This window comes from Phalacrocorax aristotelis, chromosome 14, assembly GCF_949628215.1.
Source record: "Phalacrocorax aristotelis chromosome 14, bGulAri2.1, whole genome shotgun sequence".
In the NCBI taxonomy this organism is placed as follows: domain Eukaryota; kingdom Metazoa; phylum Chordata; class Aves; order Suliformes; family Phalacrocoracidae; genus Phalacrocorax; species Phalacrocorax aristotelis.
In genome coordinates, this window is record NC_134289.1 from 3,920,868 (window position 1) to 3,945,131 (window position 24,264).

General features: G+C 44.4%; 1 protein-coding gene across 2 annotated transcripts in view; it reads left to right on the plus strand.

Annotated features, from left to right (window-relative positions):
* The first annotated feature begins 1,213 nt into the window (after nt 1-1,213).
* SGPL1 (sphingosine-1-phosphate lyase 1) overlaps nt 1,214-24,264 on the plus strand; it is a 32,767-nt gene continuing 9,716 nt past the window's right edge. Inside the window, exons 1-6 of one of the 2 annotated variants that reach the window (XM_075109675.1) lie at nt 1,214-1,318; nt 9,857-10,022; nt 11,951-12,018; nt 13,861-14,008; nt 15,638-15,717; nt 17,182-17,310. In XM_075109675.1, coding sequence (XP_074965776.1) covers nt 1,316-1,318; nt 9,857-10,022; nt 11,951-12,018; nt 13,861-14,008; nt 15,638-15,717; nt 17,182-17,310 — 594 coding nt within the window. In that variant the 5' untranslated portion in view covers nt 1,214-1,315. Of the gene's footprint in view, nt 1,319-2,004; nt 2,023-9,856; nt 10,023-11,950; nt 12,019-13,860; nt 14,009-15,637; nt 15,718-17,181; nt 17,311-24,264 lie in introns of those variants that run through there. The other variant, XM_075109674.1, reaches the window with a different exon arrangement.

Below are 24,264 nucleotides of genomic sequence, written 5' to 3' on the forward strand. Positions count from 1 at the left end.
GTGTGGGAATGGTTAAAGGCTGCACCAGGGAGGTTCAGACTTGCCATTAGGAAATATTTCTTTACCAAGAGAGGGGTCAAACACTGGAACAGGCTTTCTAGAGAGGTGATCAATGCCCCAAGCCTTTGGACAATGCCCTTAATGACATGCTGTAACTTTTGGTCAGCCCTGAAGTGGTCAGGTGGTTGGACTAGCTGATTGTGTAGGCTCCCTTCTAGCTGGAACTATTCTGTAACACAATTTCTTCTAAAGGCTGTTTCCCACAACTTAAATGCCCTTTGGATGTTTGCCTGGTGATGATTGCCCTGGATGCCTAAAAATTGCTGTGCTTGTAGGAGGCTGGTCCCAAACAATACTCTGCTTGTTGTGTTTGAAACCCAGCACCTAACCTGTGTCTTGTGGGTTCACACCTGATCCACCCAACACAGAGTTTAATGCTATATTGACTGGTACCTCCTGCCTTACATTTTGCACAGAACAAAAACTTTGTTCCAAAAAAATGCAGGAACACTGTGTATGTGACAAATAAATCACAGAATGGTTTGGCTTGGAAGGGACCTTTAGAGGTCATCTAGTCCAACCCCCCCGCAGTGAGCACCTCTTTAACTAGATCAGGTTGCTCAGAGCCTTGTCCAACATGACCTTGAATGTTTCCAGGGATGGGGCCTATGAGGTCGTAAAACCAGTGATATGGGTGAAGAGCAAGTGGATGCTGGAATAACCTCTGAATAAAACTTCCCATCACCTTCAACTGATCTTTTGCTAACCAAGTGTTTGCCATGCACAAGGATGAATGTATTAATGCAGTGCCCTCGAAGAAAGAGGGATTCCTTGTGTTTTGCAGCAGCTGATTAGATTCAACCTCTGAGAACTGCTTGCTTGTTAATTCTTTAAATTGTCATTATCAGGAGCTCTTGTCTGTGGAAGCTTCCCTGATTGAAGTGTTGTGAAGGAGCTCCTCAGACCTGAGGCGCCAACACTGGGCAGAGGTTAGAGTGGGTTTATAAATTGCCATTTTTTATTTTTGGAGTTTTGCAGGCTTTTAATCAGAAGTCGGCGTTTCCCCATGATTTCCACTGGTTTTGCAACCTTTACGTCAGGATTGCGGCCTAGGCCCAGGCCTCACCAGGCCGCTGCGGCTCCCCCGTTCCCGCCGCCCCTCCCTTCGGGCGGGAGCGCGCGCTGCCCAGCAGGGGGCGCTGTCGTGAGGGAGCGGCGGGGCGGCGCCGGGCAATCTCGGTGCCGGGGCGGGGAGGAGCGGAGCGGGGCCGCGCCGGGACCCTGCGAAGCCCAGGAGGAGGCGGCGGCCGCAGCGATGGTGAGCGGGGGAGCGTGGGGTGGTGGGTCCCAGCCTCGGCCCCGGCCTACGGAGCGTTGAGGGATAGGGGCGTCCCGGCGCGGCCTGCGCCGGCCCGGCCCTGAGGCAGTGAGGCCGGGGCCTTGTCCGGCGGGGGCTCTCGCTCGCTGCCGCTCAGGCCGAGCTCGGTCCCCGGCGAGGGTACGGGGCGGGCGGCTCCGGACCCCCGCCGGGCGAGACCCGTGCTGTGCCCCTAACGGGGGGGTGACGCTCTCGCGGGCCTGCCAGCCTTGCAGTGCTTTCTTTGCCTCCCACAGGTGTCTAGTTTCAGGGTAGGGAGGGTTAGAAATGGTATTTTCTGAGAGCTCTGTGCATTTATTTCAGTGGGGTGGGGTAGAAATTGTATTTTCTGCTTGCAGTGGGTTTTGGTGAAGGTGCCTGAGCGTCTGCTAAAAGTTATCTGGCTAATAGAAACCCTGGTTACGTTTTTTTTTTAGGGTCTTTAAGTAGTAGAGAAGCAAACTCTTCAGTCACAGTCAAGATTGGAATATAGTTGGCTGTGGCATGCAGTTTCTGAGTGCTCAAACCTGGAAGGGGTGTTATCTTTTTTTGTTCCCCCAGGAAGGTGCCTTGAAATCGTGGCTGCTGCCGGGTGGTAGATGAATAGAGCATCATCTCTGGCCAACAGCCTTTTCCCACTCGGCTGTTGGTGCCCAAACACTCAGGTGCTGCTTCTTCTTCCCGCTCTGGCTTGGAGCTGTGCCCAGCCACCGTTACCACCTCGGTGTGGGGGACGAAGGCAGGGCCCGGGGCATGCCTTGGTGTCTGTCAGCATACATAGACTGGGACAGCATCGAGAGTTTGCACGGCTTGTGTTTCAGTTGCTTTCGGTTGCCAAAAGTTAGTTCTTTTGGAACTGGGTAAATGCTGCGCACCTTGTGCACGGTGTGGTCTAGACTGGCCTGGGGGTTGCTGGAAGCATGCTGTGCGGTCAGGCTGTTCTGGCCTTAGTCTCTCCGTGCCAAGGCTTTGTGGAGAAAACAGCTACTTACTGTGTCTAGAAAACCTGTGCAGGTTTGCTAGCTTATTCGTTAGACTAGATGGCAGCTTTTGCACAGGGTTCCTGGCTTCTGGAAAGCTGACAAAGTTGGCTGCATACTCAGGGTCTGGAGCTTTCTCTGGAGAAGCACTGATATATGGCATTTTTCCTAAATTGTAGTTTGAATCTGTGATCCTCCCTAGGACCTTAGCAAGAGGGACTGTGAGGCACTGGAAATACCTTGATGCAGAAAAATCTTGCTTCCCCCATGCACTGCACACTTCCAGCCTACTAAGCACAGTTTTCCACTCTTGCTACCCTTACAAGTTATAGGTGAATTGCTAACCTGAGTGGGGGAGGATCTGCTCAGATGACGCCTTGCTCCTCGCCTTTGATTTCTCCAGCGCGTGCCTCCACTGTTTGGCAGTGTTAAGATAAACCTAATCATGGCATTTATTGTGTATATATGTTTTTAATTAGTGTGATAGTGATGAAAACCTTGCTGTGGTTGTCTTGGCAAAAGGCATTTGGTAGAGCCCGTTTCTGTGAATAGATATTTTGAGGTGCTGCTTACCTCTTCTGCCAAACACAGGGTTCTGGCAGTAAAAAGGTGTAGTCTCAATCTGATCTCCTCTTGCACCAGCTGTCTCCTACTGCAGACCCCAGCATGTGGTGAGGGTTGTTTCAGAAGGCCTGATCTGTTCACACTCCTTGTTTTTTGGAAATGGAGTGATGCATTTTTGACCTAGAACTATTGCTCTTATTCCCTGCGTCCCAGGTGGTCAAAGACATTCCCTTTCAAGTATTAGCAGGCCTCCCTTCTGGAGCATTTAGTGCTGAAATCTCTTTGTGTACTGGCTGAATGTCTGTGGCCCTTTACTCGTTAGTGTAGTGGTAGGGGATTTGAAGTATGTTTTAGTACTGTCCTTAGAGCATGATGTGTAACTGAGATTTGGATTCTGTTGATTGATGTTGTAGTAGAAGGTGTGTTGGTTTCTGCACTGGGCTGTGGTGTCTGTGATACAATTTTCTTTGTTCCATTTTTAAAAATATTTGTGCTTCCCAGAAATTTGCAGCCAAAAGTGGCATGGAAGCCCTTGTGTTCTGAGCACTTCCATTTCCTTCACCCCTCAGCTCATCAAGATCCATCCATGCCGCGTATCGGGAAGGGCACGTGACTAGATGTCACGGGGCTGCAGGGTTTTGCGTGTTGGTGTTGATAAGACAGTCATTGACGATCCTGTGCTGTGGTCAAAGTTGCCCAAGAATAGGGCCCTTAATGTATAATAGCAGCATTCAGTTTGTGCTGATACTAGGGGTTTTGTCGGGGGCTTGCATAACCCTGCTAGGAAGCCGTGCCAGATCTTGGTGCTGCCTTTGTTCGTGGATGCCTGTTCCCAGAACAATTGCCATGCTATCCTCTGCTTTCAGACAGCTCCCGCCAAGACTTTGTCTTTTAATGTTGCGTTTACCTCTGCGTGGCACTGAGCTACTCACAAAATGTTTGAAATAAATACCCGTTTTGTTCTCCAGAAGGCATGCAGAAAGGACTGCGTGATCCGCATCTGAGAGGATGCCGAGTGGAGGAATGAACAAATGTGTCCAGATGAGTCCCAGCCACAGGGAACTGAGTGTGTCTTTGCCCTAATTATTGTGGATGCTGGGAGAGGATGTTTACTTGTAGAAACTGCACCTTGTTAGAACTGGTGACCCACGAAGAGATCCATAATGGGTTCACACAGGGTAACTATTGAGTGAATCCTGTCTCTTATGAGATTGAGGTCTGTGTTACCTGGAATGGGCCTAGATGTGTGCAGAGACTTTGCTTTTATAAATTGGTTTGTTGTAGTGAGCAAAGTGAACAACAGGTAACATAATCTCATGTGTGTTTTGGATTAAATGAAATTTGAAATTGCATGTAATTTCCTTTGGACTCCTGTGAAACCACACATTTGTGGAGCCTCGAATCAGCCTTTTTCCATCTCGTTTTGATAGTTTTATGTTTATTCTTTGCAGTGGAAGCCAGGATGCTGCTGGTCTTACTGAGTTGCTGCCTTGTTTCTGTATGGGAGCTATAATTACTCATTGTCTAGCCACTTGCCTGGAAGTCTCAGGCCTGGTGGGATAGTCCATATGCATTTGTTTTGCATATGCTGTATATGGAGAAAAAAAAGCCACCCTCTGGGGGAAAAAAAAAGGGTTTTAGTATGGCAGTGGTGGAAATAAATGCGATGCAGAAGAAGCTGGTGGTACGAGAGGGCTGTGGCAAGATGAGTGTCACCTGAATGTTTTTTTCTTTCACTTAGTTCAGCCCATACATTTAAAGGTTTGTGATTCTTGATTTCTGAGAGGTCCTGTGTCCAGTAGCACTCTGTATGCCCACATCCTGTGAGGGGTGCAGTGCATGCAGTCCAAACCTCAAGCTATAATTAGAAGCTGACTAACAAATATTCTCTGCCTGGTGCTTATGTAAAGATATTTGTCACGCTGGGGGTGGCAGGGAGGGACGGAGGAGCAGATTCATTACTGGGGTGCGAAGCAAAACACTGCAGGCACATGCAGCAACTAGCACCCTCTGAGGTGGCATTGCTCAATCCTGTTCGCCGGCTCTCCGGTAGGAAGCTGGCTGGCTCAAGGCTGCAAGTCCAGTCCTCACCTGCGGCTAGGCCAGCTGTGCTGCGAAGTTACGCTGGTCAGGCGTGCCTTTTGTGGCCAGAGCCTGTACTGGCAACAAGGTGTTAGGTAAGGCACTGCAAATTGAAGTCTTCCTCCTTAGGAGCAGAATAAATAAATGAAGCTGCTGTGTTGTTGCTGGTTTTGTGCGGTTTCTTTTCAGTCAGGAAGCCTTCTCTTGGGAAAAACTTGTTGCATAGGAGCACAGGCCTTAATTACAGTGGCAATACCTGTATTCCGTGCGTTACCTTAATCAGAGTTGACCTAGCTCATTCAGTTGCTGTGAGCAGTTTCCTTCTGCCTTGATCTACTACGTGCCCGAGTTGTGCGGCCTCGTTCATCTGCTCTGTTGAAGTGAGGAAAGACAAATGGCAAGCACAAATGTTAACAGAGGTGGTCAGAGGGTCATTGGTTTGGGAAAATGCGTGGATTCAGGTGAAAGCTGAGGATGTGGTTTGATCTTAGCAATTCCTACCTGCATAGTGAGCCTAAGACTCATGCTATTGCTTAAAATAAACTTGCCTTTAAAAGACACTTTTATTCTGTGGCCCACTTTAAATGTTCTCCTGGGTGAAGGAAGATTCTGCTGATACACCTTTTTTCTGCTCTTCCCAAAGGTAAACTTTAAGGGTGCTCCCACTTTACAGTGTCAGAAGCAGGAGGCACTTGTAACAAAAGTATGAGGTCCTCCAGTTTATTGCCTTTCTGTTTCTCTCTCTCTCTTTTTTTTTTTTAATAAAGGCTTATTTAAGTTCTAAAACTTGCAGCTGAGGAAATGTTGTTCTGGCAAAACTGCAAAATCTGCTCTCGTTAGCTTTGGCATTTCGCCCCCCCTCCTCTTTCTTTTCTATCATCTGGGACAGAAGAGCATTACTGCAGTTTATTTGTCCTCTTTTGTAGTGGCATAAGTGCTATCCTTGGAACCAGCTCAGCTAGCTAATGGCTTTTAGAAATAAAGTACTAAGGATGTATTCCTAATCTGTGGAGCTAAAAATTCAATATGTAAACTGCTTGGGTTGCTGAGTGCATTAATATTGGTACAAATGAACACTGCAAGTCCTAATGATAGCAATTAGTATTTTATCTGATAGCTAGGTCTGTATTAATGCTCAGAGAATTAAAAACAAATCCTCCAGTGGAGATTTTTCTCCCATGCTTTTTAGTGTGCTCGTAAGTTGGGTTTTTAAACTGCTTCTAAAATAATCCTGTGTCTTGGGAAGGCTTTCTTCAGGAAATAAAACCAGCTTATCTACTTTCCTATAATGGGAAGGAAAACCTTTTTTCCTTTTTCTTTTTTTGTCTTTACAAGTAAGCAGGTTGTGGTCTTACATGAAATTCTGTCCTGTAGATAGGCTTAAAATCAGGCCAGCTTGTTGAGCAGTAATAGCAGGGGCAAATGGATGCTATAATCCTGCAAAGCTGGAAGTGCATCCCTTCTTATTATGGGTGACAAACATTGCTTTTGGCTGAGGTTGATTGGGGCGGGGGGGGGAGAATCCCTGTTTTTTACTGTTATGAGCAGCTCCTTCAGGGCTGGTGAGGAAGGGATTCAAATGGCTTGGCTGAATGGAAGCAATATATTTATTACCCCTGCCTCCTCCCTGTAAAATAAGGAAGTGGTGTAGGGCCACAGCAGGGAGGCTGTAATAAAAACAGGGTATGTTTGAATGCAGCCTTCTCAACGCCCTCTAGTTTCTCTAGGGTAAAGTTAGTAATTGGGGAAAGTAGAGGTCTTTCATATCTTGCTGGATACTTTGGGGCAAAGAGGCGCTTTAAAAGCAGAGTGCGTTGTTAGGGAGCTGAGAAGTTGTATTTCATTGCTATCTCGTCTTCCATGCCAATTTTCAGGTTTTTTTTAATCCCGCTTTTTAGTATCCACCTAAATTGATCAATCTTATCCTTCAAACTCTTATGAGCATGAAATGACTGAAGAAGGAGAAAGTGAGCAACACAGAAAACTTCACAAAGACTACAGTTTGACAGGGTAAAGTGATCTCGGATTGTTTTTTAAAGCAAGAAAGGGAAAGAAATTCTTAAATGGCTTAGAATTGACATAATGAAAATCTCTTATTTGGTCAAAACTTGGACTACCATTGAGTTACCATATCTGTGTCAGTGCTGGTGTGCGTGCTTCTAGCATGGCGTAAACTTAAGGTAAAATATTTTGTCTTGCCTGTCAGTGATGGAAAAGCGAGCTGAGGCAGAGGTGCAGTGCCTTGTATGGGTGGTAGCTTAAGAGCAGAAAGTCGGATGTTGCTCGTTCATCCCTGATGTCTTTGTTATGCATCTGAGCCTGTTTGCTGGTAATCTGGTTGAGAAAATACCTTTGTGCTGCTGTAGGCTGGGGTGGAGTCCCGCACTGCAGACATCCCACCTGCCTTTTGCTTGGGATCGCTGGAAGTTCAGAGTTGAGCAGCCTGAATTTACAGAGCAGAGCACTGGTTTGATGGGCTCTCGGAAAAGAGAGGACAGAGGGCTTTTCCGGGAGTGTGCTTCCTCCTGTGATAGGATGCAAGATTTGCCACTGGTATTGGTTGCGTCTAGAAAAACTGACTTATTTTCCCCTCCTGTCCCAGTGGAAAGCCGATGTGCTGCAGAACACAGTTGTTTCAGTGGGACGTGTGTGATTTGATAACAAAATGTGCAGTTGGCTAGGGTCTTCTGTCCAGAGCTTTTTCTAAGAGTGAGATCAATCTCTTGCCAGATTGATTTATTTTAACTTGGCCATTGACTTAAGTGACTGTGGTCTGGAAGGTCATGTTCCATTTTGCTTTTGGACTTATAGCTTACAGTATCCTCCATCCTCAGGGAAAAAGCACAACCCACTTCGTATTTGATGCCACAGCATTTTCTTGCCATCAGTTGAGAACAGCTGTTGAGACACCGGTACATTAGTGGTTCCGTTTCCATCCTTTAAGTGCAGTTTCAAAACTGGATGGTATCCCAGCATTGGCTCCTGGGCAATGACCAAAGTCGCCATTGTTGGTTAAACGCGCCTGCCCGGGGATTTTTCAGAGAAGACTGTGCAGACTTGATGAAACTTAAGTACCACCTCTGGTTAGTTGAAAAAGGTAGCTCTTCCCTTAAATTCTAGGGTTAAATCAGCTTTGTGGTGACCCTGTTTAGAGGCCTGGGCATTAGCTAGGACATTGCCTAATTGCTGTGGTTTATGTGGCTGTCTTGTTTTTAAGGCTGAAGTAGCTGGTGTATTTTTTAAATTGACCTGTGCCAAGCGGATGGGTGCTAATTTGAATTCTCATAGCTGAGTGCCGCTCCATACAAGACCTGGTTTTGCCCAGCATCCTTCCGCCTGTGCTGGGATGTGGGTGATGTTAGACCTCTGAGATGGGTTGACACTGTTGTTGTGCTGGAATTTTTCAGTTTTATGTTTGGGTTGCTTAAATATTTTTAAACTTTCTTGCATTATATGCATTTTACTACTTTTCCAAAGTAGTGAATATTCATTAGTTGGGTTTTTTGAAAGTAATCTTGGTTTTTTTTTCCCTGTTGATTATTTGTATGAACTTAGTGCTTTTTTTAAGGCTGTTTGTAGCCTCTCCAGTTATATTGAAATGTGACACCCCACCCCCCACCCCCCCCCCCCAAAAAAAAAAAAAAAATTAAATGCTGCTTCTGTTGTTGACTTGACCCGAAAGTGAGATCTGTAAAGGGTGCTGAGAAGGGAAGTTTTAGCAGCTTTTAGTTTGGTGGTTTATTTGTATCTGTCTTTGCAAGCAGCTCTAAACCCACCAAGAGTACAACAGTATAGGTATCAAGGATTCATTCCTTCCAAGGTTTATTAATAAAATTTTTGAAAGGCCCCATGTGCTTTCTGTGTTGTTTGGAGGGTGAAGCTTTGTAGTGCTGAAGATCGTCCCCCAAAAACTCTCCAGCAGAATTGGGGAAAACCAGGCTTGATGGTAGGTTAAAAGGGGAGAAGGGTTGGGAAGAGTGCTCTGGGGGTGGCTGACGGAGCTTTAAAAAAGTAAAATGCAGAAGCTTTTTTCTGTAACATGCAAGAAACCCCTATAATACTTATTTTTTGTCATAGCTTCAAACAAGGGGTGGTTACATGGATTCTTCTTACCTCCAGAAAACTTCTTCCAGAGAATTGTACTGAAGACCCATCTTGGGGGGAAAATGGCCTTTTTCCCTTGAGTACATCCATTTTTCCCTTCCTGGTTCTTCTGAGACTCTTGAAGGGAGTGTGCTTTGAAGATATTGATTAGGTGCTTGGGCTCTGTCCCGACAGTAATTGCGAGCTTGACACTAATTTTTATTGCATCAGTTTTTGGAGGTATTTTTGGCAGCAGCAGTCTTTGTCTCTTCAGTCCTCCCTTTTTATGGAAAGTAGTAATTAGATCTTAAACTTAAGGAGTTGCTGAGTACTTACATCTCCTTTAAAAATCCAGCCCTGTGTACCACCTGTTTTGGTGGTACCTGATGAATGGTGGCTCCTCTGATGGGTGTATTGTAGTAGTACAGATTTCACTCGCCACCTAATAATTCCTTGGAAAAAGTGTTAACACAATTACTCCTCTTAGGCCATGGTAAGATCTGGTGATGAGTCTTGGGGCTGTGAAGCTTGCACATCTCATTTGTCTGCCCTTTGGCCCTTTGCTTTGAATTTTTGAAATCTCTTAGGATACGTGTATTTCTATCAGTGGCTCTTGGCTAGAAATGAATGACAACTATCTCCTACCTGTTCTGTTTACCGGAATTAAGGAAAGCATGGGGTCTGCATACTGAAAGCACCTTTCTAATAGAAAATAGACTCATAGACTTTTTGATGCCCTATTTGTGTGCATTTGAACATTTCAACATCAGTCTCATTTTCTTTTGTGCAGGATGCCATTATTCCCTACAAGGAGATCCTCCAGATGTATTGGGAGAAAGCAACGCGCTTTGTGAATGCCCAGTGTGATGGACTTGAACCCTGGCAACTAGTTGGGTTGACATTTTCTTCTACGCTTCTAGGTGTATGGCTGCATGGCTTCCTCTTCCAGCCTGAGAGTAAGTATTTGAAATGGGTGATTTTCTAATGTTTGGGGGGAAGGAAGGGGAACAGAGTTGTTTTAAGTAATGAAGGGGAAGAGGATGAAACAAGACCAAACGCCTGTTAAAACAGGCCTTCTACTGTCAACCTAGTATTAACAAAACCTTCTTTCAAATTAAGGTCAAGGCCTGTCTGATCAATGAAACACCTGCATTCCTTCAGAGGGTGTGGTAGGCTGGCCTGGAATGTGCCTATGTCTCCTTTTCTTCCTCTCATCTCCTTTTTGCTTTTTGCTAAACCATTACTTGTCACAATGCTTTTCTTGCTCAAAACCTGGGGAAATTTATCTGAGAATTGGGTTCTCGTGAACTTAGCCACTGGTGAAAAGTGTCTGGATGACTCTTGCTCTTGATTGTTTCACTTCCTCCTGGGGGAGGAGATGTGGTTTTGACTCGGTGTTGGAGGCATGTTCCATTCTCAGGATGCTCAGGATAATCGCATGTGGTATTGTTGTGTGGATTTTTCTTTTCTGGAGCATCTTCCTGTTTTAAGCAATTTCTGACGTTGACAGCTCTTCAGTGAGATCTTTTGAAGAACCTGCAGTTTTCTCTGGCTGTGTGATGGTCAGAGATAACTACCTTGCCCTCAGAGGGGTTCATGGTGCTTTGCAGTTTCCACAGGCCTTAGGTATACACTCCAGTGGCAGTTAGTTAAAAATAGCCAAGCTTTTAAACTTATGTTTACTTCTGTGCCTCTTTGTTCCTCAGCCACCCTTTTTTCTTTTCAAAGATGGGAGTAGAATAGTGGGAATGTCTACGGAAGGAACAAAAGGGTGTGAAGCTTTTGCTCAGTACCAAGGTTATGTTAGCTTCTTGGCTAGTGTTTATAGTGTTGCACAGTATTCTTTAAAGTATTGACTAACTGTTATAAGATCTGATTAGATTGTCTGAATTTTTCAGGAGTTTGCAGTCTTCTCTCACAGTGGAAGCTCTTAATGAAACTGTGCACACTGAAATGTGCAATAGAAATGTTATTGTCAGAGCGTTAATGACTATTGGCACATTCTGTAGCAAAACTGCTATTACTGTCCTTCTGTAGCTTTTCAAAATATATATGAGGTGAAATACACATGAAGTGGTGGGGGAAAATGTAGATAAAATTGCAAAGCCCTAATATGGTTGATTTTTAAAGTTGGTTTAATTATTTCTTGGTGTGTCCTGTAACTGCTGGTGCTCAATTGAAATGCCTGTAGGACTCAAAAGGCATTTTTGGTAGCTATAAAACATCTGTGTCATCCTGCTTTCATTCCTGCCTTTAGAGCTACCCCTGGAGTTTTCCAGTGTTTGTCATTAGTGGCTTCTCTCATTTCAGTATTTGGACTGTGGTGGAATTTTTGCTCTTTCCTCTGTCCCCTTTCCCTGAGTCGCCTCCTCTTGCATCATGTGTTTCCTCTATCGGATGGCCAGACACTGAGTGAACCTCAGTCATGTTATGGCTGAACTGCTGTTTTCTCATTTGGTCTGGGAGCCTGTTTCATGCTGCTGAGTGTTTTCATGTTACAGTAGTATTCTGGTTTGAAGATGCAGAAAATAATTTCAAGAAGTATTTTCCCTTTTTGCTGGAGACCTTGCCTTTAGCAAACCCTAGAGTCCCTCTCTTTGTAAAATTCCACATGTGGGTGCAAGTTCCCATATAAGTAAGAAAATGACTCCTATAGATAGCAGCTGTTCTGCAAGTTGGGTGTTTCTGTAGCCTGGTCCATTTCTGAATCTTCTTCTTCGATATGCTAATCTGCCTCACCCTGTTCCCTTGGTCACTTATGTTATTTAAGCCTGGATTAGAAATACTGAGCCTGTATGATGGACTGTATCGGAAGTGGTGTGCTCAGCGTCCATTTTCTTGTTTCTTGACTCACATTAGGTTAATTTCTGACTTCTTCTTTCAGGTTTAACATCCCGAACTAAAAAACAGTTCTTTAAACTACTGAGAAAAATGCCAATTATTGGGACTATAGTAAGTATTTGAACAACTTTTCTTAATATTATCCGAGGTCTTTGTTTTAGCCTACACAGTGTTCTCTGAGACCTTACTGTTCTGTGCATCTCTGCTGTCATGTTACTGTGATTGTAATGATCCCAGATGTAGGTCTGGAAGGTCTTCTGCTGCCAGCTGGTTTAATGAAAGTTAGAATTTCTGCCTAGTCTTTTTGTCAAAGTATCACTCTCACAAAATGGGGGTGCCATCTTTTTTTTTTAACCAAAAATCAGTAAGTGCAGTTACAGGATTTTCCAGTAACATTTCCTCGTTGTTAGATTTTAAGAAAAAAACCTTTATTCATGGAAGAAGGGCACAGGATTGGACTTGAGTTGTTCCGAAACAGTGTCTTAGTAATAGCATTTTAGCACAAAGATATCAGAAGTTTGTGTAATCATTAAAATGAGACAAGCTTTAGTGTTTGGGAGATGGGGTGTTTTTTTTTTTTTCATAAAAACTTGAAACTACAAATGTCAGCATGTTTTAGCATGTTTATGACTTAATGATTGAGAAGTGCACAGCTGGGTTTATTTTACCTGATAAACGATGGTATCACACTTGATGATTACCCTTCTTTCTGCTTGATACGTTGGCAGATTTACACATTGATTTGGGGGGTCAGGTCTGTTACAGGTGACTTCATCAAATGAAAGTAGCAAAGAGGAGCTTTTTCCTTTTGCTGTGGACATGGAAGAGGTTCTCAAGTTTCTCCCCCAGCCCTGTGGAGGGGACTAGCATCCCCCCTTTATGTCATGTCAAGTGCCCCAACTTTCACCTTCTGACCCGTAGCCTTTGAGATGAATTGATGACTTGTTCTCTCCTGCTTATATTTGTTCTCTGCCTGTTAGAAGAGGACACTTTCTGGGCCCTTTGTATACAATCCTTATTTTGTCCAGACTTACCTTCTTGGGGCTAGTGCTGTTAAGCTCTCCTGTGCCAGAGGACTCCTCTTGTGTCCTGTCTGTGTACTGTTACCGTTCCTTGGTAGGCTGATACCTGATAACCTATCAGTTGCTTACAGGAGGCCTTGACTTTGAGGCATTCCAATGTCCAAAAGTCTTTAAAGCTAATGATATCCCAACATCAGTGTTGCCTGGAAGAAGAGTGTTGACTTTGGAATGTGTTGTGAGAAGTCTGGGCCTCCTGAATGTAAGGTGTGGTTGGGAGGAAAGAAATCTCCTAACTGTAATGGAGGTTTCTTTCTTGTTTCTCTCCATTTTCATGAGTTTCTAAACTGCATGTATGATGGCAGAGGAGACAAGGTACAAAACAGAATGCATCTGAAGACTTCCACAAATTAAAAACTGTGATTTAAAGAGGTTCAGTGGATAAAAAAGGCAATATTTTTGCCTTGAGCTTATTCTCAAGCACTACGGGAGGGGCTCAAAGCTCCCACTGCTCACTGGTACCCAGTAAAGAAACGTACTCTGAACGTTGTGGTGGTGGTGTCTGTGCTGTTAAAGGAAACACAGCCAAGCAGTGGCCCGAGTGCCTCTCTGCAGTCGCCTGTAGTGGTTACTTGGCACAATTCTGGGCTGTGCCAGCTAGTGTTCCCATAGGCAATTCCCAGTGTGGTTTAGAGACTAGTGCGTGCCAGTTCACCGTTCCAGGCAGCTTGTTTTTGGAGGGAGAGGTTGGTAGGAAGGAAGAGTTGAGCTGTGTGGCTGTCACTCTGCTATGCTTTTTGGTCATAAAGCTGAAACAGTTCCTATCTATTCTGCTCCATAGTATGGATGTAGCTAGTGAGTTCAATCTTGCATGCGCTCAACTATTATTTATAATATGGCCAGTGTCATTGATAGGGTTTTCCTTTCTTTTTAGATTCAAAAGAAGATTGATGAAGCATTGAATGATGTCACTTCCAGCTTATCCTTCCTGAAAGATGAAAAGGATTATATCAAAGCGCTGCCAGAACAAGGCATGAGCCAGCCTGAAGTGTTAGAGAAGATGAAAGAGTACAGCTCAAAAGGTATGAATGTGAGTCTGTACAGCAGCAGAGGTGGGTCTGTTTCATAGACCTAACATTAGACTTACGCTCTTAAATGACATCTAATGACTCTCGCTCATGGCTTCATCTTAAACGTTTCTTCCCTGATGTTCTTTGCTTGCAAATTTTTGTGTTTTCCTTCTGGAAGTGGCTAAGATCAATATTCATGACTTCTAATACTGTCTTTACAGTGACATTCCACTCCTTCCCCAAGAGTTCTAGACTGATGATGGGAGAGTTGAGGAGAAGAGAAATATGGAGGAAATTATTTCAATGCACTTTTGATTACATTTCTCAGAAGTTGCCTTGATGTTCGACTTCTACTAGAAATGCGTTTTCTGCGTGGCCCCAGGGAATACTCATAATAAAAAACCAAACCCCAACTTCTAAGCAGGAGTTTTAGGGACTTTCCATGACTGTCTGTCTTAAAGGCTTAATGGTTTGCACCTTGGAAATGCCATTGAAGGAAGGCAAAGTCATGATGTTCTTCTCCTGGCTTGAGTTCACATAAGCAGTGTCTGAAACTTGAGTTGCCTTGCTCATGTAAATATCTTGACCCTGGTTTGTGTATCAATTACTCATAATGAGCAAATTTGGGTGAATTGCTGCCCAGAGAAGATACGACTGCCCTGTTGCTATCCCAAATTTGAGAAATGCTTTGAATTTTCTGCTAGAACAGCACATCTACTCCAAATTCAGAAACAAACAGTTTTGCAGTCAAGTATCCTATAACAGTTTCCTTGTTTTCTACTTTTATGTATTGCTTATGAAGATTCTCTCTGTGTTTTCCCCTCAAGTGATTATTTCCTTCCTTCACTGGGTGGTTCTTTTCTTTTTCCTGTTCTTGTGGCCCTCTCCTTCCCATACATGTGCACTCGCCTCTGAAAGTTGCTTGGAGATGAGGGTTGGATTGTGACTATGTTCACCTTACATATGCTTGTGAAGCTGATGCCACTGAGCTTTATGAAGGAGGCTAACAGGAGAGGCAGCAAATAACCAAACAAGTGGAAATACACTGCTGGGGTGTTTGGAGGCAGAAATGTACTTGGTTAAGTGCCATCACGTTGGGCAGTGGGTTGAAACGCTTTCCAACAGGGTGTGCTGCTGATGCTGTTCCATCCACCTGCTCTCATTTGTTAAAGCTTCACTGGCAAATCATTTTAGGTGGAATTTGAGGCATGCGGCACTCCAGGTTTTAGCAGTACAAGTTTGGCCTTTCCATCTCTTCTCAGCTTACAGTGGTGATGGGCGCTCTTTGCAAGCAGCTTTAGAGTTCAGTTGGTTGGACAGCAGTCTGGGGAGACCGAGCGGGGATTAACTGGATTACATTATTAATATAACTGCTTGCTGCAGCTACATGTTGTTTATGTGCTGACTCTTCAGTCATCATTTACTTGCAGTTCGCTAAGTTCACGGGATACACGATGCCAGAAGCTTAACGTTGCATGCAGCTCTCTCTGTGGCACAAAAATCATATTTGTTCCTCGTCCGTGAAATCTCAAAAGCTGAATCCTCATCTGCATAATGGGTGGGGGGACTTCTTTGTGCACTTTGACATGCTTTCTGAGAATGGCTGTGTTTGAAAGCAGCGTGCTTTTCCTTCTCTTTCAGGAGATGTACGTTGGCAGGATGGGAAAGTCTCTGGGACTGTGTACAGTGGTGAAGAGAAACTCACCCGTCTGCTAGTAAAGGTAAAGTGAGAGCAATGTGACTTTGCATCTTCGCAGAGATCCTTAGCATCCTCAGGGTAAATAGGGAAGACCTGAAACTAAGACTGCCCAACTATGAAGGCAGGGCCAAGGGTAAACCAGGGTGGAAGGGAAATCATTATCAAAGCATTTGGGCAGTGTAAAGCTGGCCAAGTGACTATCCCTGTGAAAACACTGTATGGAGATAACTAGGATCCAATCAGATAAGATGTTGTTTTGAGTAAGAAAGTAAGAAGCTGGTTACTAATCAACTGGAACTGGTACTGACCACCTAATTCAGGGAATGGTAGGCAGCATAAAATTGCCGTAGATCAGCTTCAGCAAGCCCCTGACAGATGTGCCTTTGCTGCAGGCTGGAGTGAAAGCATCCTAGGCTGTCCTGTTACAGGGAGGCTGTGGGTTTTTGGGGTGGAGCAGCTTCACTGAGCAAAACTGAATTCCTCTTGCCTTAAGCAAAAAATAAGTTTGTAAAATGTTTTTTGGCAGTCCAAATCTTACAACAATGGAGCACTGGCATGCTTCAGTGGCCTCTTTGTTACATCTGTTTACCTACTCAGGAACTTTTCCCTTTGAGAAGGTTGGGAAATAAACAGCCAAAAGGTCTGTTTTCAAATATATCTACTTCAAGAGTGTTTTTTTTTTGCTAGAAAGGGAAGTCTAGCCTTCTTGATCCTGGGAACAGCTTTTATTACAGCTGTAATGTGCTCTGTTTGGTGGTTGCTCTTGGTGTTTTCATCTGCTCGTTGACATTTTCTTTGCCACCTCTGGGGAAACATAAAGCTCAGAGCAGCCTTTCTAGAGGGGCCTCAACTTGGATTGAGTGTTTTGGAAACATTCCCTCTGTGCTGATTATTTGCTGCTTTTTCTGCTGTATTTCTTTTAACATCCCTGCAGTTGCTTTTTGATCTCAACTGCAGGAGGTCGGAACTGGCCTGTTCCAGCCTTATCCTGTGAGCCTTCAGTTGCAGAATGAGCATGAAATACTGGTTTCCATGGCCTCTTTTGTTGCGGTGTGGGTGGGCAGTTGTGCTTTTTTAGCTGCTTCGGAATTCCCTTTTAATAGTAAACTTAAAGTAGTTCTGCAAAGTAAGTTTTTTAGCCTGCTTTGTGTAAAGCAATCGTAGGGTGCATATTGTGTTCTTTTTTAGAAATAGCTAAAAAATTCAACCCGTCTTTACAAAAAAGAAATATTGCAACGTTATAGAATCAATCCAGAGGCCAGAATGCCCTAGAAAAACAAGTGAGGCTTTTTTTCCCCTTAGCTGTAGCTTCCCAGCTTATGATTTTAACTTCCAGCACGAGTTAAGTCCAAGGAGATCTGCAATGTTGTGTATGGCTAAATGCAGCTATCTTGCTTATACAGGGTGTATGGTGAGTTCCCAAGTCTGCACTGATAATTCAGTGCCTCATCTGCAAGGCTAACTTTCTGTCTTTTGTTTTCTGAAGGTGTATGAAGAGTTTGCCTGGAGTAATCCTCTCCATCCAGACATATTCCCTGGTTTGAGGAAGATGGAAGCAGAAGTAGTGAGGATTGCCTGTACGCTCTTCAATGGGGGCCCCAACTCTTGTGGTGCTGTAAGTAGCCAGTCTTCAAGTGTCCCATGAACATTTTGGATATTTCTGACTTAGATTTAAGTGTAAGCGTACCTTCTGCTATCCAGCTGAGGTCAAGCTCATGCTGGTATATGCCATGCCAACATAGCTGTACAGAAAACAGTTGCTAATTACTCTTCTGGGTGAAGCTTCACGAGAGACCGTTTAACTTGGGGATGTAGATCTTTAGACAAGACCATTTACTTCAGCTTTTTCTCACACTTTTAAATGATACAGGCTTGATGGCAGTTGGAAAAAGAGAACCCGTGTAACGTAGCCTGGCTGGTTGTCAGTGGGGGATGAAGAGCGCAGTGTCACTTTGAGTAGTTCCCTGCAGTTTTAGTCTCTGAACTGGAAATCTGTGAGCCTGCCAGAATGCTGAGATTGAGGACAAGGCCTGCTGGCTCCCTGGCTGGTCACCAACAAGCAGTTTGAAGTATTGGTGATCAAGCAGGCATGGCATGTATTGTCATCTGTCCAGCTGGAAAGCTGTCTTGCCAGGCCTGTGTGCCCTTCCAGTGTGCTAGAGTAGAAACCAGTTAAAGCCTTGATAGAGTTCCTAGCGAGAGTCCAGGTGCGTGTCCCTAAATGGATGATTTAAAAGTTGGTCAAAGAGCAAAAGTTGTGAACTTGCATGGTGAATTTTTGTTATAAAAATGAACCATGGTTTTTTATGCTCTCCTCTCTTGCTTTACCCTTTCGGTAAGGATCCTGAATTCCTTAGGCCAAATTCTTTACCTGCTTGTGTGGCGCATGGGACAGTGCAGTCTTATCTCCTGGCATGGTGGTCAGGTGCAGCTGTGATACAACTGGCTGCTTAATAACTTCTGAGGAAGTAGTTCCATTTGTGAGAAGCAGCCAGATGAGATTTTTCAGAGAGTGGGTGTGAGGCGATTGCTGTCTGTAAATATGCTAGGGTGGGAGAAGGCCAGCAACAGCTGAAGATCAGCATGGGAAGGCAGTGTTGACACAAGAGTTTGAGGTGAACTGGCCTTGAACGGGCTTAATCTGACAGTTGGAGGATTGGTTGTGTTAAGGCTACTGCAGTACTTACCTCCTTATAGTAGGTGTAGTTGGGACCAAAGTTCATCTGGATTGAAGATGAAACTTGGCTGTGCAGTGTCTGGGAATATAAGATATGATTGCTTCTGATAGCAGGAGGTTGCACACTGTTATTTGCCTTCTTGGGACTGTATTCTTTGTCCACCTTGGAGTTTAGAGAAGGAACGTGCCTCTTTGCTCATAAAAAGCATTTAACCTCACCTCATCTCCTTCCTGGTTTGCAGTGCTGAAAATGCTGGTGACATTATCCTTGGAGTGGGGAAGAGGCTGGGTCTAAAGCTGTTGAAACTCATCTTTATCAACAGTTGAGATATCAGTTGATATAACAATCCGGTAGCTCTGTGACACTTACCGTATGCTTGGAGAACTTGGCTTGCGGAAGCCTGCAATGTGTGTGTTCAGTTTTTGTTACGTAAAGCATGTGCTGTAAAAGCGTCAACCTTGGCCCTGTGTGGTCTTTCGCGGAAATCTGAAAATAGAATTGCCTAAGAGGTTCAGAACAGGTTAAAAAAAGGCTCCAAAACAGTCAGTGATCATGGTCAATGTGAGACTGCCACAGATGCTCTCTGATGAATCCTGCTTTTCCCTCTGCTCCTTTCTTCTTCCCCTCCCTTCTGAGGATTGTGCTGCAAGCTGCAGCTTGGATTCAAGCAGAAGCAAAGCAAATGGGGAAGTTTGCAGGCTGCTGTGGAGTTAAGTTCTAGCTGGTTGAACAGTCAGATTTGCAGGGTGAGAGGGACGGTTGAGAAGTTGATTGGCCGGAAACATAAGATTAATTGCATCCCTGTAATTATCTTGTCCAAATGAGTCTCTCCAGCGGACTTTTTGTCCTCCTCCCACGTTGCCCTTCCTGACTGTGGAGTAAGTGTCCAGAGTTGCTAATTATTGATGGAGAGATGTGGGTAGATATACAGAGGTCACGTGCTCTTTAAGAGTTGGGCTTAAAGACTTCTCTTCTTTTCTTCTCCCCAAAACAGAATTAACATTTCAGAATTATTTCTGGAGGCTTGGACAGTTACAAAGTCATTTTACAAGAGCATTTTTTCAAACTGATGCTGTGCTTTCTGTCTCAAAGGCCCTGCTGTAGCTGGTTGCTCAGACTGCTGCAGTTACACTTCAGTAACTGGTGAGGCTCTAAAATGGAGAGATGGCTAAACCAGGGAGTGTGAAATGCTGTGAGTTATCTTTATCTTTAAATTGATGTGCTCAGGAGGTACTGCTGGCTGTTTCTACTGAGAAGGCTTCTGGTTCACCTGATTCAACTTTTGCAGTGTTATAAACTGAAACAAATAGGTTTTTTTCCTGAATTTCATCACTGCTGTCTCCACGAAGCAATGCGTCTTATTGCAAGATCCCTGTCTGCTGGATTTGCTAACCTGATTTAAGCAGCTGGGACTGCTTGTCCGATTTTGTTGGTGCCTGGTGATGGTCCCTGAAGGCAGATGGAGCTTGTACGTGTTTCTGGAGAGTGTATCTGTGGCTATGCTATGTGGAAAACACCAAAAGTTTGGTTTTGCTTCTCAGTGAGGCAATTTCACTTCCTCTGTGCTCTGATTTCCATGATGTGTTGCAGAATAGGGCTTTTTAGAGCTAATGCTCTGCTGCTTAGTCACAGAAAAGCAGCACAGTGACACATTTGTGTAGTTCCCAGGGCTTTCAGCAGCCTGTGGGTCCCTGCACAGGCCTGCCCTGTGTCATGTGGCATCTTCTGAAGCAGAATCTCTGGAGAGCAGCCCCCTGCTTCCTCTTTGAAGGTTTTTGGTGTGCTTAATAAATGCTAAAAAGAAACTTGTCTTTTTAGATTTCTGAATGTTAAATCAGATGAGCAGCTTGCATTATTCACACAAGTTGCCTTTATTTGAGACATGGGGACTATAATTCTCCTTAGTTTAAACATGGGCATAAAAACACTAACAATGCTTCTGCGGTGGGGGGTGTGCAGGCGTGCCTTTTGCCTTAAATTGCCCTGAGAGATGGTCAAGGTTTTTAAGCAGTTTTTAAAAGCAATCATTTTCAGCGGCGGATGGATGCTTCCTATTTCTCACTAATTACTACTTTTGTTCTTACTCTTAATCGCATTATGCAAAAGCCAAGAGACAGGAATTGGTGATTTTTTTTTTTTTGCCTCCCAGGAGATTCTAATCACATTCTTGCAATGATTTGGAAGGACTAATTAAGCTCAGCACATAGAGGAGAAATGGGGGGGAGTTTGCTCTTGTCTGATGTGTGCATGTGTTCCTGTTCACAAGGCGCTTTGTTTTGCAGTGCTGGCTCTGTGGATTTCCCCTCTAATTTGGGGAGAAATCACCACTTTTATGCAAGCTTCAATGATTTTTTTTTTTTAGTAGTTGTTTGAACTTTAAAAAGAAAGGGCAGCTTTGAAGTGCAGGGGAATTTGATGTCAATCTCTACGAATTCTTGTTTGCACTTTTTGCAGCTGAGGACAGGAGAGAGGAAGCAAAACCAGTAGGTACAAACCTAAGCCTCCTGTAGAAACCATCTTGTCTCTTGTCTCATTCTGGGGCTTCCAAACTTTGTCGTAGTGCTGGCTGCACATTTGAAGTAGGACTTTAACAATGAAATGTGAGTGATGTGTCTTAGGGGGGCTTAAACTCTGCAGATCTGTCAGGTTTTGTCTGTAGTGATGAGCAGGTCACCTTGAGAGATGAATTAGTGGAATTTACAGCCTGCAGGTTTACAGGGTCTTTTTTGAGTATGCCACTAGATTATGAGCATGCAGTGGACTGTGGTATATTTTTAGTCTAATGCTACCTTAGAAATAAAATGTAGTTTTTCTTATTCATGGGGTACTTCAGCTCAGTGAAAGTTTTGGTCGGCTTTGTATCTAGAGTCAGAAAGGATGTGTTTCCTAAGGTGAAAATGCAAGCAAAGCTTTAGAGACCGCAAACCAAAGTGGTTCTTTTATGTCTGACAGTTTGACAGTGACATACAAGCAGCATGGCCAAAGAAATCCCAGAATAGGGACCGTACCTCTTAGTGCTGTTTTAGTGATTTGGAGAGAGAGAGCAACAGAAGGGATGTACCGAGTTTAGAAAGCAGGAGGGATATTTTTTTCCCTGTGCTTTCTCCTCTCCCTTTCCATTTGGAAAATAGTAAATAAATCAAGAACAAAAAAGTCTGTTTGCCTTTTTCCACACACTTTGCCTGGCTTTTGAAGATAGTGCAGGGTTGAAAAGCTGCTTAAAACAATGCCTGTTTCCAGCCCCTTTTCCCCACGGCATCGCTGGAGCCTGGGGACTTTCATTGAGAGGAGAGGAAAAAAATATTTGCGTGAGCCATTGGTGGGTGCTGAATCACTGTGTGTTGGCCAGCTGCCCACATGCCGCAGGCGGTGGGGAAGTTGTATCCTGTGACAGTGATTCAAGTCCTGGCTGTAGCAGGATGAGTTTGCTGTTGATAGCTAAGCTGACAAAGCCTCCTACAGAGGAGCAGACTCCCTCTGCAGGTATAATATGTGTGGACCAGAAGGGTTTTTCCTGTTGTAGCCGAACCACGCTAAAGGTGCTGCTGTATATCAAGCTGCTCTGGCATGTCTCCGTGGCATACACTTATGTTGATACTGATGTGCTGACTGTTGGCCAATTTAGGAAGCTGATCTCCTCGAAATTTGGCCTTTTAGGTGGATTTTCAGCTGCCTGAACAAGCTTTCTGTGTGGTTATCTGCATGCCAGTCTTGGTGCCTGGGAGGAGGATCTGTCCTGAATGCTGTTCCTTAGCCTGCATCTGACCAACTACCGAAAAGCATTGGCTCTGACCCCCTCCAAAACTGCGTGTGGCTCAGTATTTGCATGCAGGTGATAAGCCAGACTTTGAAGGAAGGTTTGCCATATATAAGGGCAAGATGTTGGTGCTTTGGTGGAAGGATCGAAACGGGAATAAAGCTGTACAGAGCTTTTTGAAGAGCAGGTTACCTAGATGAGAGCAGAGGTAGGGACTGCTTGTTCAACAAGGAGCAGGCCTGGTGGCACAAGATGTCTGGCGTTCAGTAACATGAATGCCAAGATCCCCAGATCACGCCTAGCAAAGTTTTCACAATCACTGCAATATTGTAAGCAATGTTGCAAGCAGTATTAAAAGTATGCAATAATGCAATTTCTCTTCTCCCACCTGACAGTAGGAAGGCAATCCATGTTATACCAGCTGCTTAATTTTTTTTCCCCAAAGGTAATAGCTGACAACACCTTTTCATAAGAAGGGTTGAGAAGTGAATGACACAGCCCATAAAATGCTTAGGACACTGTGTTCCTGCTACCATCTATTTGCTTCACATTAAATGCAATGATTTCTTTAACCAGGGAGAGGCTCTGTTAGGGTTTAACTGTGACAGCTGTTGCTTTACAAACGACCAAAGCAACAGAAATTGTCTGTGGTGTGACAGTCACTTCCACACTGCCTGTGGCAGCAGCTGCTGCTAACTTGGATCATTTTAGGAACAAATGTGGCAAACTGTTTTATGTGTCCATGAACTTTGTTCCTTATCTCTGTACTTAATGTTTAGTCTTTGTCACACAGTCACACTTCTTTGCATTTTGGGGTTTTGCAGCTATGTCAGCTGGGAAAAAATAAAAGCAAACCCAGGCTAGCAGATGCCATAAGGCATGCAAATGTGATTGCATCCTTTTTATGTTTGTGGGTTTCTTTTTTGGGAAGAGGTTAAAAGGGGAGGTTGCAGTTGGCTCAGCAGGTCTGAGGATCAAAAATTAGTTCTCCATAAAGTGCTATGAGAAGCTTTTGATTCCTCCTTCTGCTGCACTTCTGTATTACCTGTCCTAGGTACCCCCCCCATTCCTCAAGTTATGGCTCACTTAGCAGAGCAGTAAGTCAGTCCTACAAGCTGCTTGAAAAACCAACCTCACATTTTACGAGGTTAAAATTTTACTTTGGAAGGTTTGTGCCCACGCTCTTTTCTGTTCCCTGCATGTCAGAACTCATAAAGGCTGGCCAACAAGAGACAGTTCTCCCACTTGAGGAATTTCTTCCTGTAAGGAGTTAAATTTATTTATTTGCAACAGCTCTCGAGTCCTAGTATGCAATAGTAAACTTGATCGAGATCGAACAGCTTGTGCGCGTACCTTCCTCTCTTCTACCTCCTCATGCAAATCCCCTTTTCTTCCTACGGTTAGGGTAAAGAGGGCTGGGACAGCATGGGTTGTGTGGATACTGAGGGACTTGCTGGGGAGTAATGCAGAAATTCCTCCTGGCATAAAATTTCGTGGGTCCTTGAGGACTTAGAAGCTCTGGCCTGGTGCTGACCAGACCTACGCTGGCCTCTGCAGAGAGAAGGTGGGAGAGCGCTCTGCAGTGTTCCAGGTTCTGGAAAGGTTTTGTAGCTCAGGAGTGGTGCCAATGCTGAGCTGGCTCCGTGCCTCAGCGTGGCATTGCTCCAGACCTAATAAATCCTGCTGGACTTCAGTTGACTTAATACAGAATCAACTATGTTGTTTCCGTATACGTGGCATAATTATTCTGTGATCCAGATGAACAATCCTCAGGTAATCAAGAGCTAAGTACGTACCAGTAGTTGCATGAGGTGCAGTCATGTTTGCCAGCTAGTGACTGTACAGTATGGTTCCCCTCTTGTCAGGTTTCTGGGCTGGATAGTTTTTGTCTCCCTTTCCCCCTTCCCCTTTAGAAAAGGAGTCAACGTTTATTTAAATGTGCACTTTCAAGCTGAATATCAGAAAGCTACCTTGAGCTATTAAGTGGCTTCTGCCCTTGAAGCCTGAGTTTTCCCACACATCTCTTGCCTCCGAAGCATCTCTGAGCAGAGGTGCTGTGGCAGCATCCCCTTTTTTGCTTTTCTCTTCTGCAACATCGCTGTAAGCAGTTGTTTTTCTTGTTTGCTTCTTTTCT